This window comes from Lissotriton vulgaris, unplaced genomic scaffold (genome assembly GCF_964263255.1).
Source record: "Lissotriton vulgaris unplaced genomic scaffold, aLisVul1.2 SCAFFOLD_2115, whole genome shotgun sequence".
NCBI lineage: Eukaryota > Metazoa > Chordata > Amphibia > Caudata > Salamandridae > Lissotriton > Lissotriton vulgaris.
In genome coordinates, this window is record NW_028247469.1 from 63,619 (window position 1) to 78,720 (window position 15,102).

At 38.6% G+C, this 15,102-nt stretch overlaps 1 protein-coding gene across 1 annotated transcript in view; it reads right to left on the reverse strand.

Moving 5' to 3' along the window:
- Positions 1 to 415: 415 nt before the first annotated feature.
- LOC147665171 (zona pellucida-like domain-containing protein 1) overlaps positions 416 to 15,102 on the reverse strand; it is a 334,299-nt gene continuing 319,612 nt past the window's right edge. Inside the window, exon 7 of the mRNA XM_086949702.1 lies at positions 416 to 429. Within this exon, the coding sequence (XP_086805828.1) occupies positions 416 to 429 (14 nt within the window). The remainder of the gene's footprint in view (positions 430 to 15,102) is intronic.

Consider the following 15,102-nt stretch of genomic DNA (forward strand, 5'->3'; position numbering starts at 1 on the left):
ATAATCAGGGGTAAATTTGAATATTGCACAGAATATGCCATTTACGTTCTTACCTGTACCTGCGGGCTCAGATACGTAGGCAGCACCAAGAACCCAGTATACATGCGAATACTACAACACATCCGTGCCATCATCAACTGCGACCCCGCCTACCGGGTAGCCAGACATTTTAAGACCAGTCATAACAGAGATGTCAACTGTTTATCCTACTTTGTTATTGACATGGCACCGGTACAGAAAAGAGGCGGGGATAGAGATAAAGCATTGAGACAATTAGAAACAAGATACATTCTAAATCTGAACAGCAAGTCTCCGAATGGCCTTAACGACAGAGAGGATATACACACCTTTCTGTAGTATATTCCATTTGATACATAACTGTGCAACTCTATCTGTGCATGGGTATTACAGTAAATCACAGTGATGAACCTATAAATTATAAACAGAAGTTTAAAATGAAGGTTCTTAATATTAGCTGCTATTTTACTACATTCACTCACATGTTTTTAACATCACCTGTCTAGCACTATTTTTTGCACCATTAACACTCAGCACTTTTCAGACTAGGGTTGTTGAGATATATAGATAATTGAAGAGAAGTTGGTTAATCCCGGGAGCGGGGCTGATCTGAAATCCACAAATTATCCTACCTCTAGCACTTTACTTCGTGATGACAGCAGTTGCACATACAATACCACAGTAACATCTAGAATAGACCTCAGGGAGGCAGCATCATTTGCACTATTGGTTCTGCATTCATGCAGGGAAACCACTTGGCACAATTAAACAGCAATATTTGCACACAAACCCGCGTTTATTTTTGCACATGTAACATAGAAATGTTTATTTATTATCATACAGATAATTTTTTTTTATATGGAGATTTTTATACTGGGTTTTATTACAGTGATTTTAACATATTTTTGCAAGTTAATATGTTATTTATGTCAAATAATGTGTGCAGAATGTGCTTTATTATGATGTAATTTATTGCTACTTGCTTATTTGCACAATTCCATGCATTTATGCGGAGATAATGTAAATAGTTACTGGCATATATGATTATTGGTATGCTTTGATGTGCCTTAATTTGCGTTTCAGTCGCAGATAAATAGTGCTTTAACCCAGTCGACATAGAGCACATTTTTCCATAGTATTTCTTCACTATTCATGATTGGGTCACGTGGTGATTCCACGAATGAGAAAAGAGAGTTTTGTTATTTAAAGGTGACCATTACTGCATGTCCGCTATGTGATCAAGGGCAGTTCCTGGCCGAAATGCGCCGTGCCAAAGAAAACCTGTGAAAAGGATAATAAACTTACCCGTGACACTCGTAATGCTGCGTGGTGGTCCGTGATTCCTGTGGTCAGAACCAATTCAAGCAGAGACCTGGTCATATATATATATATATATATATATATATATATATATATATATTACCTACTGGCGGTCGCCAGTAGGTAGTTATAGTTAGGATTTTTTTCAATGTTAAATCTCAAAATTCTATTTGGAATAACTTTGGCGCCGGTAGACGAATCTGCGTGAAAATTTCCTCAAAATGGCCTCGCGGCGTTCCGGTCCTTCCCTGAAAGTTTGGGGGGGATTCGTCAAGCGGGGGCCGAGATAAAAGGGGGGTCCCAAAACGCGTTTTCCCCATGTTAATTTCCATAGGGCGGTCGATTTCACTTTTAGCCCGAACGGCTGAATGGATTTCCACCAAACTTGGCAAAATTGTAGGGACTGGTAGCCCGATGTGCCTTTGCTATGTCTCAAGATATGTACTCCAGTGGATTTTGAGTAATTAAGGTTCAAAAAAATATATATATCTATAGCCGCGCTCCGGTGCGCGCACCAGGGAGCGCTCCGGGCGCGTGACGCGAGGTGCGCATGTAAAGCTGATTGGCTCTCGGGTGTCTGAAAACATTCGAAACAGTCCAGAGCGGCCGCCATCTTGTGTCTCGGTAAAATCGAGACATAAGAGGTGGCTAAAACAAAGAGGGAACTGACCATAAGGCGTCAGGGATAGACCCCTTTGACCCCCTAGGTTTGATGTGGGGGCTATAAAAGGGCCCCGCGGGGCATTTAAAATAATTATTTTTTTTCGTTTTGCGCGGGGGAAGCGCCCGGTACGCGCACCAGGTAGCGCACCGGGGAGCGTAAAATGAGGGAAAAAGATGACAGAGTTTTAAAAAAAAATGAAGTTTTTATTTAGAAATTGGAGGTAGTTCTAAAAAGAACTTTTTTTTTTCTTCTTTTTGTTGTTTTATATTTTTTTTGTGTTTTTTGAACTTTTTGAACTTTTTTTGGCTTTTCAAAACAGTTTTATATTTTTTTTGTATTTTTTTAGGGGGAGAAACAAAAAAAGGGAATTGAAACTGGCTCAACTGGAGCAAAAAAACAAAAAAACAAAAAAATTACTTCTTTTTGGGGCACTTGTGATTATCACCTGCAAGGACGATGAGCTTAACGCTTTTTTCGCCATAGGCGATAAGCTTGCCACATGCAGAACAAGTGATTTTAAAATCAGCAAATCTCGGCTGAATGCAAGGCATCACCTCGGATGTTTCTGGTTCTGATGAGGTGGGTTGGTTTCTTTGGGAGGGGGTCCTTGATGACTGGGGGAGGTTACTGGCCAGTTCCCTGAACTCTGCACGAGAGTAGTTGTTTGGGTGCTTTCTGGTCATGTGCGGAATCATGGTATAGTTACCAAAAGAATATTTTTTGTTTGGGTTGCCCCGTGAAAGTTCATCATTGCAGATGAGGCAAGTCACCTTGGGCGCATTCACCTTTTTTTTCCCCTCTGGGATTGAAAAAAACTGCCATACAATGTGTGGTTTGGGTTTGTAAGGTGTATTTTCTTCTGGCAGCCATCTTCTTCTCCCCTCCTCCTCTTCCTCTTCCTCCTCCTCCTGTTCTTGACCACCAATATAATTTGGAGCTGGTCCTCTTGGTGGTTGTGGTGGTGGTGGTGGGGCAGATGCACCAGCTGATGCTACTACTGAAGCCATTATTTGGAGCAAAAAAGTAGAGAGAGCAACAAACAGGTCTTCCTCAGTCAAAGGACAAAGTCAGAATAAGGAAAAAAGGTGGGGTCTTTCATCATTTAGAAAAAAAAACTGTCCTGAACCAATGAGAAGTGTTATTTTCAGGTCACAAGACCAGGGGCTTCATCATTATGAAACTAAAACTGTTATGAACCAATGAAAAGTGTTATTTGCTGCTCACATGACCCGACGCGCTTACGCTACGCGCCCGGGGCGCGCCCGGGGGCGCGCCCGGGTCGCGCAGCGTAAGCGCGTCGGAAGTTTACGTTGTGCGATCGTATTCGCTCGAGTACTTCCGGGTGCGCTTACGCCGTGCGTATCACGCGGTCGCGGCTACGCGATACGTCACGATCATGTTTTCGTTTGCGATATTGGCGCTCACGGGACGCTCCCCGGAGCGCGCCCGGGGGCGCTTTTCAGAATTACGCTTATCGGGGCGCACTCCGGGGCACGCTCCGGGAGCGCTCCCCCAAAAAATTAAAAAAAAAAAATGGGATAATTGTAGGGACAGGTAGTCCTATTCTGAAGTGGTTTGTAAAAAAATTTACTTTAGAAAAATATGTATTGTGCAACATTGGGCTTAATATATGTTAGAGCCAAAATGTAGCCCAAATGTAGCCCAAAGTAGCCCAATGTAGCCCAAAGATGGCCACCAGAGACCAAAAATTGTAAATGTAGCCCAAATTTCAACTAGATGTAGCCCAACTGTAGCCCAATGACAGAATGTACCAGAGTGTTAAAAAGAACAACTAGAGTGCTAACAGTCTTATTTATAAAGTGACACTTATAGTTAGGAATTAGCATTAACAAAACCTATGAAATTCACTGAAAAAACCATAGGTTTCACACCAGTTATAGTTAGGAATTAGCATTTAAAAAACCTATGAAATTCACTGAAAAAACCATAGGTTTCACACCGGTTATAGTTAGGAATTAGCATTTAAAAAACCTATTAAATTCACTGAAAAAACCATAGGTTTCACACCAGTTATAGTTAGCTGGAAATTTTACTGATATAAAACCATTGAAATTCCCACGTTATAGTTAGTCGGACTCACTATAACTTGCGCGTGCAATGCACTGCTGATGACATCACATATTACATCACTCATGACATGGTGAGTGACATCACTCATGACATCACTGATGAAACCATCCTTGTGACACAGTGACAGACCTCCTCTCAGTGTAAAGTAACCCTTGAGACACATATTCAAAAATAGAAACTGAAATTTTTAAAAAATGGACATACCTATATCAGTTACAACAAGCAATTCTGTACTTCCACTATCTATATACACATCCACTCATTCACCAACAGTTCTATATAGTCACTCATACATATACTCACTCATCATATGAAGAGATACACCTATACATCCTGTTACACACCGACATTCATCCAAAAGTTACTCACACACATATTCACACGTGCAAATAAACTATTGAACAACCATTTATTTGAATATAGAGTTATACACACACTTCCACCTTACTTCTATTGAAAATTACACATATTTATTCTCTTAAACAATCACTTATAGAAACACATACTTATTTAAACAGGAACTCTTACAATCTCTTACTCTCACATATACTCACTTATATACATCAATATTCATATATACTAGATTAAAACATATGTAGTTACTGATAAAGACACTAGTGAGACAGTCATTCACTCACTAACAAACACATATAGACACTCATCCACCCATACAGTCCTGTACATATGCTGTCTTCAAAACACATACAAACAAAGAGTCAGTCACTCATGCATCTATGTGCTAAGTAATACCCCCACCAAACCATATAGACACTCAAACTGATACTAATAAAAACATCAAATAACCCATATACATACGCATGTAGCTACTTATCAACACATGTAGCCACTTATACACAAAGTGAAACACTAATATATGTATTTAAATATTTAAACATAACTCACTAATATTTATTTTTCAGAAAGACACATATTCACTGGATGGTGTCATCAGTGATGTCATGAGTGATGTCACTCACCATGTCATGAGTGATGTAATATGTGATGTCATCAGCAGTGCATTGCACGCGCAAGTTATAGTGAGTCCGACTAACTATAACGTGGGAATTTCAATGGTTTTATATCAGTAAAATTTCCAGCTAACTATAACTGGTGTGAAACCTATGGTTTTTTCAGTGAATTTAATAGGTTTTTTAAATGCTAATTCCTAACTATAACCGGTGTGAAACCTATGGTTTTTTCAGTGAATATATATATATATATATATATATATATATATATATATATATATATATATATATATATATATATATATATATATATTTATTACCTACTGGCGGTCGCCAGTAGGTAGTTATAGTTAGGACCTAGTTTCCATAGGAAATCCTCAACATTCTATTTGGATTAACTTTGTCCCTGGTGGATGAATCTTTGCGAATTTCTCAAAGAAGATGGCTCGGTCCGCTGCGCTCCTTCCCTGAAAGTTTGGGGGGGATTCGTCAAGTGGGGGCTGAGATAAAAGGGGGGTCCCAAAACGTGTTTTCTCCATGTTATTTTCCATAGGATGTTTAGACACGGCTACAGGTCGAACCGCTGAATGGATTTATAAGAAATTTGGCAAAACTGTAGAGTCCGGCTCGCAGATTATGCTTTTTTTGGAATGGTGTAAATCCGTTCAGTAGTTGCTGAAAAAATTAAAGTTAAAGTCAATTATATATCTATACGCGCGCACGGGTGCGCGCACTCAAGCGGCTACGTGTGAGCGGATTTTTTTTTTGCTGCGTGACGTCTGGTAACGTTCGATTCGAAGGAAATCAGGAAGTGTTGACCGCCATTTTGTCACTGCGAGTAAATATATTGTTCATTTCAAAGCGTTGGAACATGGAAAGGGGAGAAGGTAGAGATTGTCTTGCTGCGTAGGTTTTCTCAGGGTGTGCAGTAAGGCCCTTAAACGCGAAAATATATATATATTTTTTTTTTTAAAGTTGCGGGGTGCGCGCACCGGGTCGCGCACACCTATTTACAAGAGTGTGAAAATGGAGATAAATCAGAAGTTTGAGTGCTTAGATATAAGGTGGCTCTGAAAAGAGCCCTTGTGTTAATTGATTTTTTTCTGCATTTATAAGTAAGTGCCGATGCAGAGCTTGATGTTGCAGAGGAAGATTCTGTTTCCCTCATCCGTGAAATGAACACCGTCTCTCCTATAGACGTCTTACATGTGGTAACGCAAGTTGTTGTGGTAAATAGAACCCATGCTATAATCTCTGAGGAAAGCAGAAACAGATTTATTTACATGTCTCCTTGCTTTCTCAATTTGTGCACAATGTTGATTGGACCAATTCCATTTCTGTCTTTGGCATATATTGGAATATACCAAGGCAGTTCGAGGAAAAAGTGTCATCAATTGTCGAAAGGTGTCTTTTAGAAGCATTTCCAGACCTACCCCAGTCAATGTGCCTAGATCGTTCCCACCACAGTGCACAATTATAAGGTCTGGTTCTGGGAGATGCATAAAAGTTTTCACCAATGGTATCAATTGGTGACATCTCAATCCTCTTTGGCCAATCCACGTTATCTGCACATTTGGTAAATCAAGGTTGGAAATTCGTCTGTTTGCTGCATATTTTCCACTCCAGTGAATATAACTGTGTCCTAAAAGCCAAACCTTCATTTTCAAGGGATATGCAGTCGTACTCCGATGGGTTCTGGAAGTGGAATGGTAGTTAGAAGCTGAAAGTCAGGATAAAAAAAAGGATGAGGCTTGGTGTGGTTAAAAAAATAAAAATGATTGGTTGATTGTAATACCTCAAGATTGAAGACTACGTTGCATGTTAATGTTTATGTAAAACGAAAAGTACTATTGGGTGTGAAAAAAATGACATGTAACAGAGCTGTGGATAGGCAGGTGTTTCTGGAGGGAAAACAGTCTTCTTAGTTTGCTGTAGAACTTTGAGATATGAACTTTTGACCTGTGCCTTCAGCCAGGTGCAGAATGAGGTGTTACCATGGAAACAGGCAGAGATGGCAGTGGGTGATGGGTGACCTTTATGTGACAATGAAAATATTGTGAGGAAGAAGCAACTGAAATGTAAATTTGATTTCAAAATTTTGCAGGAAGAAATATGATTGGCTGAAGAGACATATATGGGTCTGTATTGACAGGATATCTGTGCCATTGAATTTTGGTTGCAGTGATAGAAGCATAATTGAGAGTTCCGTCAAACGAATATCTGTTTCGCGACTGTCACTGTTCTACATCGTACAAAGCATTGGTAAAGGTAAGTCTGTAACTGTTTGTTTTGTCATGTACCGTAAAATATGGTTTAGTCACAAACATTGATTGATTTTCCACATAGTCTGAAACTAAACTTATTTTTGGCTGTCATAATGTGTTGTATTTCTAAAACTATTTTTCCATTTCGTTTCATCACACTTTATCGACATTATTTGGTTAAAAATTATTAGTTTTACATTTTGGATAATAAATTTCAAAAAGGTAAATGGTGTTCAGTCATATTGTTATGTAATGTTTTACTGTTAGTTATTTAAAATCACTGTGAGTCAGACGAAACTGGAACAAAATTTTTTGGAGGGTTGGAGAAATTAAAAAAAAATTGATAGGCGAACTTGAAGGTTTAATTAGTTGGCAGAGTAAAGGTGCAGGGGCTTTTAGGAGGGGTAAAATAATTGCAAGGCCTACTTAACATTCAAATGGATGTTTATAGAGATGTGAAACGTTGAGGTGCGTCGGTGTGTGTAGCTAGAATATATATGTAATCTTGGGCTGGTACAGCAGACGGGAGGGGCGTGTGGGCCTGAAGTCCTGTGAATTTAATGGGGGTTGCGCGCCTTTTCTTCAAATTTTTTCAAGTGTAAATTATAGTTTTGTATATATTTTTGGTGAAATGTGAAATATGGAGTATAAAATATGTTTAATATAGAGAGTAATTATTTGTGTGATTTTGAAGCCTTTATATATAATGAGAGAAGTTGTTTATGAAGTGAAAAAATGGTATTAGCAGAGAGACAGATAATGCAGATAGAGAGAGAAATGGTAAATTACATGTGGTACCGTCGTTCAAAAATGCTAATGGTTAATGAATTCGTAAACTTTCTGTCAGACGACAAAATTACAGTGTGGTTTGTGGCCGTGGCGTACACTGCTGGGGGTGGGGTGAGAGGGGGGGAGGGGGCCAAAGTGGTAATGATTAAGGTATTCATAAACTTTCTGTCAGACGACAAAATTACAGTGCGGTTTCTGGCCGCGGACTGCATTGGTGGGCGTAGGGTGAGAGGGGCAGGTGGTTGAGTGAAATAAAATGAAAAGTTGGTATATTACATGTGATACCGTCTTGAAAAAGTGGTAATGCTTAATGAATTCCTAAAGTTTCTGTCAGACGACAAAATTACAGTGTGGTTTGTGGCCGTGGCCTGCACTGGTGGGGGTGGGGTGAGAGGGAGGGGGCCAAAGTGGTAATGATTAGGTATTCATAAAGTTTCTGTTAGACGACAAAATTATAGTGCGGTTTCTGGCCGCGGCCTGCATTAGTGGGTGTAGGGTGAGAGGGGCAGGTGGTCGAGTAAAATAAAATGAAAAGTTGGTATATTACATGTGATACAGTTTTGAAAAAATGGTAATGCTTAATGAATTCTTAAACTTTCCGACAGACGACAAAATTACACTGTGGTTTCTGGCCGCGGCTTGCACTGGTGGTGTGAGAGGGGGAGGTGGTCTGACCATGAGGTTGTACACAGATTTGTGCAGTAAATGTCTTCGTATATTGAGGTACCAAACCGACTATAAAAATATCTCTCTCACTCCTGCTGTTTGACTGCATCTTAATTTCCCTTCTGTTTTCCGTCTCCGTTGCCCTGTGTTATCTTATTGTGTGTGTGTCTGTCTGTGTCTGCCTTCAGTCCAGGGCTGAGGAACTTTGCTGTGGAGGCACACACAGATAGTCCCATCAAAGTAGTTGGAACGTTTTCAAAAAAATATTTATATAATTGAGATGCTTTTTTGAAGCGCTAGTGAATGTCTTCTTTCACAATTACCGCTCGGTTGCTTCCATAGAGCAGAGGGTATGTCGTATTTCACTACTTAGTGCCTCTGCATCTGCACTCTGTTCTCTGGTGGCTGGTGGAGAAGTGTTTGTTATTGTGGAGATGAAAGGGTGATAAGGAGTGAAATACGACATAGTGTCTGGTCTGTAGAAGCGTGGGAGCAGTGATTAACACTGAGTCAAGCGGAACTGTGGCGGTGCTTGGTAACAGTAATAAATTATTTTTTTACAGAGGTACAACTGTCTGCATGGTGCGCGACCTACTAAGAAAGGGTTCACGGGCCGTTATAAGCCTGCGGGTTCTAGTATGAGTAAGTCAGGTCGACAAAAGAAAACATTGAGTTAGTACAGCTGAAGTTACGTGGAACATGAATACTCTTTCAGTTTACAGTTATAAAAAACTCATGCTATATTTAGACATTAATCAGGGCACATGTAGCATATATTAGCGAGTTTTGCTTCGAGTACGTTTGAAATAACATAAGATAAGATATGCAATAGAATTGTTGAGATTAGAGTTTAATAAAAAATAAAGTTCGAAATCGAGTAGCTGAAGAAAATAAATTTAGTCCACATAAAAGACAAACATTTAACCAGCAGGAAATCATAATGTCCACTGTTAGTAAAGCCAATAAGTCTGTTCATGTTAAAAAAATATCCAAGAAAACGTGAAAAAGATAGGGAGGCAAAACGAAATGTGGACGTCAATGGCTTGTATAAGAGTCAGCCTAGAATTGTGTAGGCGAAGTAGGCAGCAACTGCTTCTAAAAGGAAGTCACTGTTATCATCCGAAAACATGTCAGCCATCCAATTGAAAAGAGGAAAGCAGCATTCATGGTCTTCTATTACCGGAGCCTCTATTACCATCAGAGGACAGCTCGGTGGGTTTTCAATGTAGCTGTCTGTCAGGAAATCTTGCGCCGCTGCGAATATATTCCAATGACCCAGAACTCCTTGTATCGCTGCAAAGGCCATAATCCCTCAGTTGAAACAAAGCTGTTCATGATAAATTAACGGATTCATGAGATGATTGTAATTCACTTCAGGAGGTACCAAATTGCAGAGACATAAGTCCAGGGCCCACTTGAAATCACAGCTCAGGCAATGAAATACAGGCTGCACACAGGTGAATTAGGAATATCGAAATGATAATCGATATGAAGCATTCAAAGTCGAGAGTGCTAAGATGCCGTAGTGGTCAAGCATCCTCTGGCGAAATAGTTCTAAGTGTTCCGGCTCGTTTGCGAAGACAGGAGGGACATCCATTTTGAAATAAACAAGATGGGAACACAAACGTCGCAGCACTGGCAGTTCAACAGGAAGTCCAGAGAAATAGGTCGCCGACTATGGAGTGAAGAGTAGCAGAATGACTTGATATCATTTCTGGCAGAGTAGTCACTAAACCATTGCTTAGTAGTTATAAAAAAAATAGCCTGTCCTGAACTGGAGGATGCGTTAAAAATTAAGGGAGTCACTTCAGCAAATTGTAAAGGAAGGTCACTCTTTTATAACGAATGCTCTTCTCTGTGAATATTAGTTAAGTGAAAGATATGTGTGCGAACAGATGGTACGGTAACTTGTTTTTGTGACAATAAGGCTGTTGTTCATGTCTTGTGATTCAAGGCCGGAATTCGCTGCCAGATGGAAACATCAAGGTTCACATGCGTGGGGTAGATAAACTACATTCTTAAAGGGAAGCAATGCAGAGTGATTTTTACCGCGTAAGCTTTGTCGTTTAAAAAGTCATAGTAATTTTCATTATATGTAAAAAAAAATATCACAGATGAAGAATGAAAAAAACCGTCATAATAACAGGCACTGGTGTATTTTTGAAAAGATATGCAACATTACAGGGATTCTACTTAAATAAGTCATGTAATTGAAAGTGCCTGCATGTGGACGACTAAATACATGTTTGAGTACAGTTATTTGTATAAACATTTAGGGGTAGATTAACATGCTCCGTGCGGCAGTTTTGCTTCACTTGTCCCATGTTAAAAGTGACGGTAAAGTGGCGTAAGGGGCTTGTAAATCTGCCCGACTTTTTTTGCCGTCTCAAAGGCATTTGTAAGTGAAAGGGAGCGACTTAGTTTTATGACTGTAGGATGTAGTGAGCCGCTGGTATCCATTTATGTGAAGAAATTTATAGAATTTAAAGAGTAAAAAAACAGAAAAGGTACACTAATTAATTTGTGCATTAGTCATGTTGCAGTTGTGGCTTCGGATTCTAAAAAGAGAAAAGTGTTTAGGCGTTTAATATGCAGCTTTGAAAAAAAACGTGTGTATGGTTTGAAAATGAAATGTAAAAGTTTAAAGTAGGAGTTTCCAAAGCGGTCGTGGAGGGCCAGATGCATGGCAGATTAAAAAAAATACTACATGTTTTTCAATGGGGTTACCTAAAAAATATGTTTCTTTATCCACTGTGCAGTTTTTCTGCATGTTGCCTATTCTTTGATTTTTACTATTGCTGTGTCTTATACATTTTCCAGGGGCGGCTCTAGGCTCATGGCGGCCCTGGGCAGGGTGCGTAGGTAGGGGGCCCCGTAACAGGGGGTCCGGGCGGGGCGGAGTGTGGAGCCCAGTGAAGAGGGGGGGGGTCAGGGTGTTTGGAAGTGGAACAGAGCCAGAGGACGCCAAATTCCTGGCATGGGCCGCCACGCAAATATGTATCCATCCTCAGAGGATTATTATATTAAGGATATATATTGGCATGGTGGCCCCTGGGGTTTGGTGGCCCAGTGCAGGTGTACAGCTTGCAAATGCCTAAGGCCAGCCATGCATTTTCTGTCTATGCACTTGTTCTCCGTCACATGAGTTTTTAAAAAACGTGTGTGTGGTTTGAAAATGAAATGTAAAGGTTTAAAGCAGGAGTTTCCAAAGCGGTCCTGGAGGGCCAGATGCATGGCAGATTAAAAAAATTACTACATGTTTTTCAATGGGGTTATCTTAAAAATATGTTTCTTTATCTACTGTGCAGTTTTTCTGCATGTTGCCTATTCTTTGATTTTTACTGTTGCTGTGTCTTATACATTTTCCAGGGGCGGCTGTAGGCTCATGGCGGCCCCGGGCAGGGAGCGTAGGTAGGGGGCCCCGTAACAGGGGGTCCGGGTGGGGCGGAGCGTGGAGCCCAGTGAAGAGGGGGGGATCAGGATGTTTGGAAGTGGAACAGAACCAGAGCCCGCCAAATTCCTGGCATGGGCCGCCACGCAAATATGTATCCATCCTCAGAGGATTATTATATTAAGGATATATATTAGCATGGTGGCCCCTGGGGTTTGGTGGCCCTGTGCAGGTGTACTGCTTGCATATGCCTAAGGCCGGCCCTGTATTTTCTGTCTATGCACTTGTTCTCCGTCACATGGGCTTTTAGTTATGAAGGCCTTGTGTCGCTGGTGCATCACTTTTAACATGGGAAAAAGTGACGTATCTGTGGCGCAACGCTTTCATAAATGAGATGTTTTGTATCTTATTCTAATGATAGAGAATCTTGGGGAATTTATCTGTTATGCTTGTTCTTTGCTACAATGGCTCTATGTTGTGTAAGAAATAATTCTGTAATATGTTAATTAAATTTTATTATTTTCTTTTTTATAGTGTTTGGTGCTGAAAAGCAACAACCTGCCTTCTGAATTACACAATTTGAGGAATTGTATTCTTTTTTTTCAGGTGAGTTGGTATTTTTGCATAGGCAATTTTTTTGGGTACACATGAAAATAATAAAGAAGATTTTTTAAAATGTTTGTAAAATTCCATTTTGGAACATGATTTTATCTTGAATTTTTCCCATGGGTTTTATCTGCTTATACTAGATATGTACTTTGAGATATTCTCCACTGACAGTTGAAATTATATTTTAATGGGCTTGGTGCATGTGTTCTTTTTGATGAGTTCAGATTTACGGATCATTTGAGTATAATTCTTTCAGGTTTCCATTAATTAATTCTTGTGAAGTGCACATTATTTTGAAATCTTGTTGTATTATGTTTGACAGTCTTTCTCCTTTATTTACAGAGAGGTATTATGACATGGTTCTTGGTGTGATGGGCATCTTTCCTGCATATCTGTGATTATACTATGTATAGGCACTGTTTTACATATATATGTAGAGCTTTATTATGAGGTGGTTCTTCATGGTTAGCATGACATTTTGTATATGCTATGACATTTACATGGTGAGTATGCTGTTGAAACATAAAAGGAACTGTCTCTGTGGGAAGTAGTAATCTGTTAAGTGAATGTTATGGTTTGTATAATGTGAGCCTTCTCTTTAGAGTGTATATAGTTTCCATAGCACTTTGTACTGGTGAAATCAGAAAATGGGTCTCTAAAAATTAATTCTACAGTTAATCAATATTTCTGATATCTAGAAAATCTAAAAGAAATTTTATAGTAAAATGTCTTTTAACAACAGTAATTATTTAATGCAAAAAAAAGGATCAGTGTTAATGTTTATGGTTATACTGCCAATTTCTTTTCAAAACAAGAGGAACGTGCTATCTTAAAATATATAGAGTTAATAAGTTAGAAATTATAAAAATATATGTAGTTTAAAAATTAGTAAAGGTACTTTTAAGTTATATATTTATGAAAAAAGATATAATTTAGTCTCTATATTTTTTTAAAAGGATACAGAAGAATAAACTGAGTCTAGTTATGGAGAATTCCTCAGAAGAGAAACAAATTCATTTTGAAATCATTAAAGAAGTGATGGAGGAAATTTTAGAAGCGGTCTTTGAAGAGGAAATAGATCAAAATGATGATTTTATGGACATTTCTTGAGACTCTGCTTACTTAGAGATGGTAGAAGGGGATGAGGACTTTGGACTTGAAGAAGTCCCTGATGATGTAATGCTGGAAGTTCCACTAAATTATGAACTTTTGAATAAATACATTTTTTTTTGATAGTAAAGCATTCTTGAAGACAGTTTTCTTGTCCTATTCGTCGATGATCTGCTTCATGAGAGTGATAAGACATGTTCTCACGAAGTGTAAAAGAGATTGTAGTAAAAAATATTAAAACATCTACGATGACCGATAGTTCTTGAAAAAAGTGTACTGTTTGTATGCTTTAAAAATTAGAATTAAAAACTATGTCTATAATGTTAAAACAGATATGGAGTGTGATAAATTTAGAACCAACATTCACTACAGGATTTCCTACTCTGTTCAGAGACTTTCTGTTATTCTCTTTATTCTACTTAGAAAATGAATCTGTGGTTTTAATTTGTACGTTATATGCTAGTAGTCAACTATAATATTTATTATGTTTGTGTTTTACAGATTGACATTTTCATCAAAATCATAAATTAAGATGCCGACCAGAATTGAAAAAAGAAAGCTCTATATACGGACTTACAATTTGAAGAAGAAAGGAATTCAAGAATTATCAAAAGAACAAATGACGGATAAAAAGAAGAGTGCTCCTGGTAAGAAAACCAAAACGTTTTTGAAAGCAATATGTGGAAGGAAAAATGTTAGTATTGAAGTCCACAAGGAAAAAAGTATACCAGTATCGAGAAGGAGACATGGAACCAAAGATAAAAATGTTTCTGGAATCAGCAGACAGGAAAAGGTATACAGTAAAAGTCGGACGAATCAATTTAGCCAAATCAGGAAGCGTATGTTTTACAACAGAGTAGTTTCGAATTTATTAAAAAAGGAGAAAGTTTCTAAAAGAATATCTGCTTTTCTTAAGAAGAAACAACATATAGAGGGTATTGTTGAGCGTGCGTTTGAGACAAAAAGAAAATTATTTATTTTAGTACTTAATAGAATAAATACACTAAATAAGGCAATACGAGTTTTAAAAGCTAAAAGTAAATGGAAGAGACGCATAAATAGGAGTAATTTTTGTAAAGTGTTTTCTGGGAAGTGGATGCATACTTCAACTTCTGAACCATTTTTTAATGAAGAGAGTTACTTTCAAAGTAACGATTTGTTGCATGCAGTTGACACCAGTGGTAGAGCATATGAGGTGAAGGATGGTTGTGT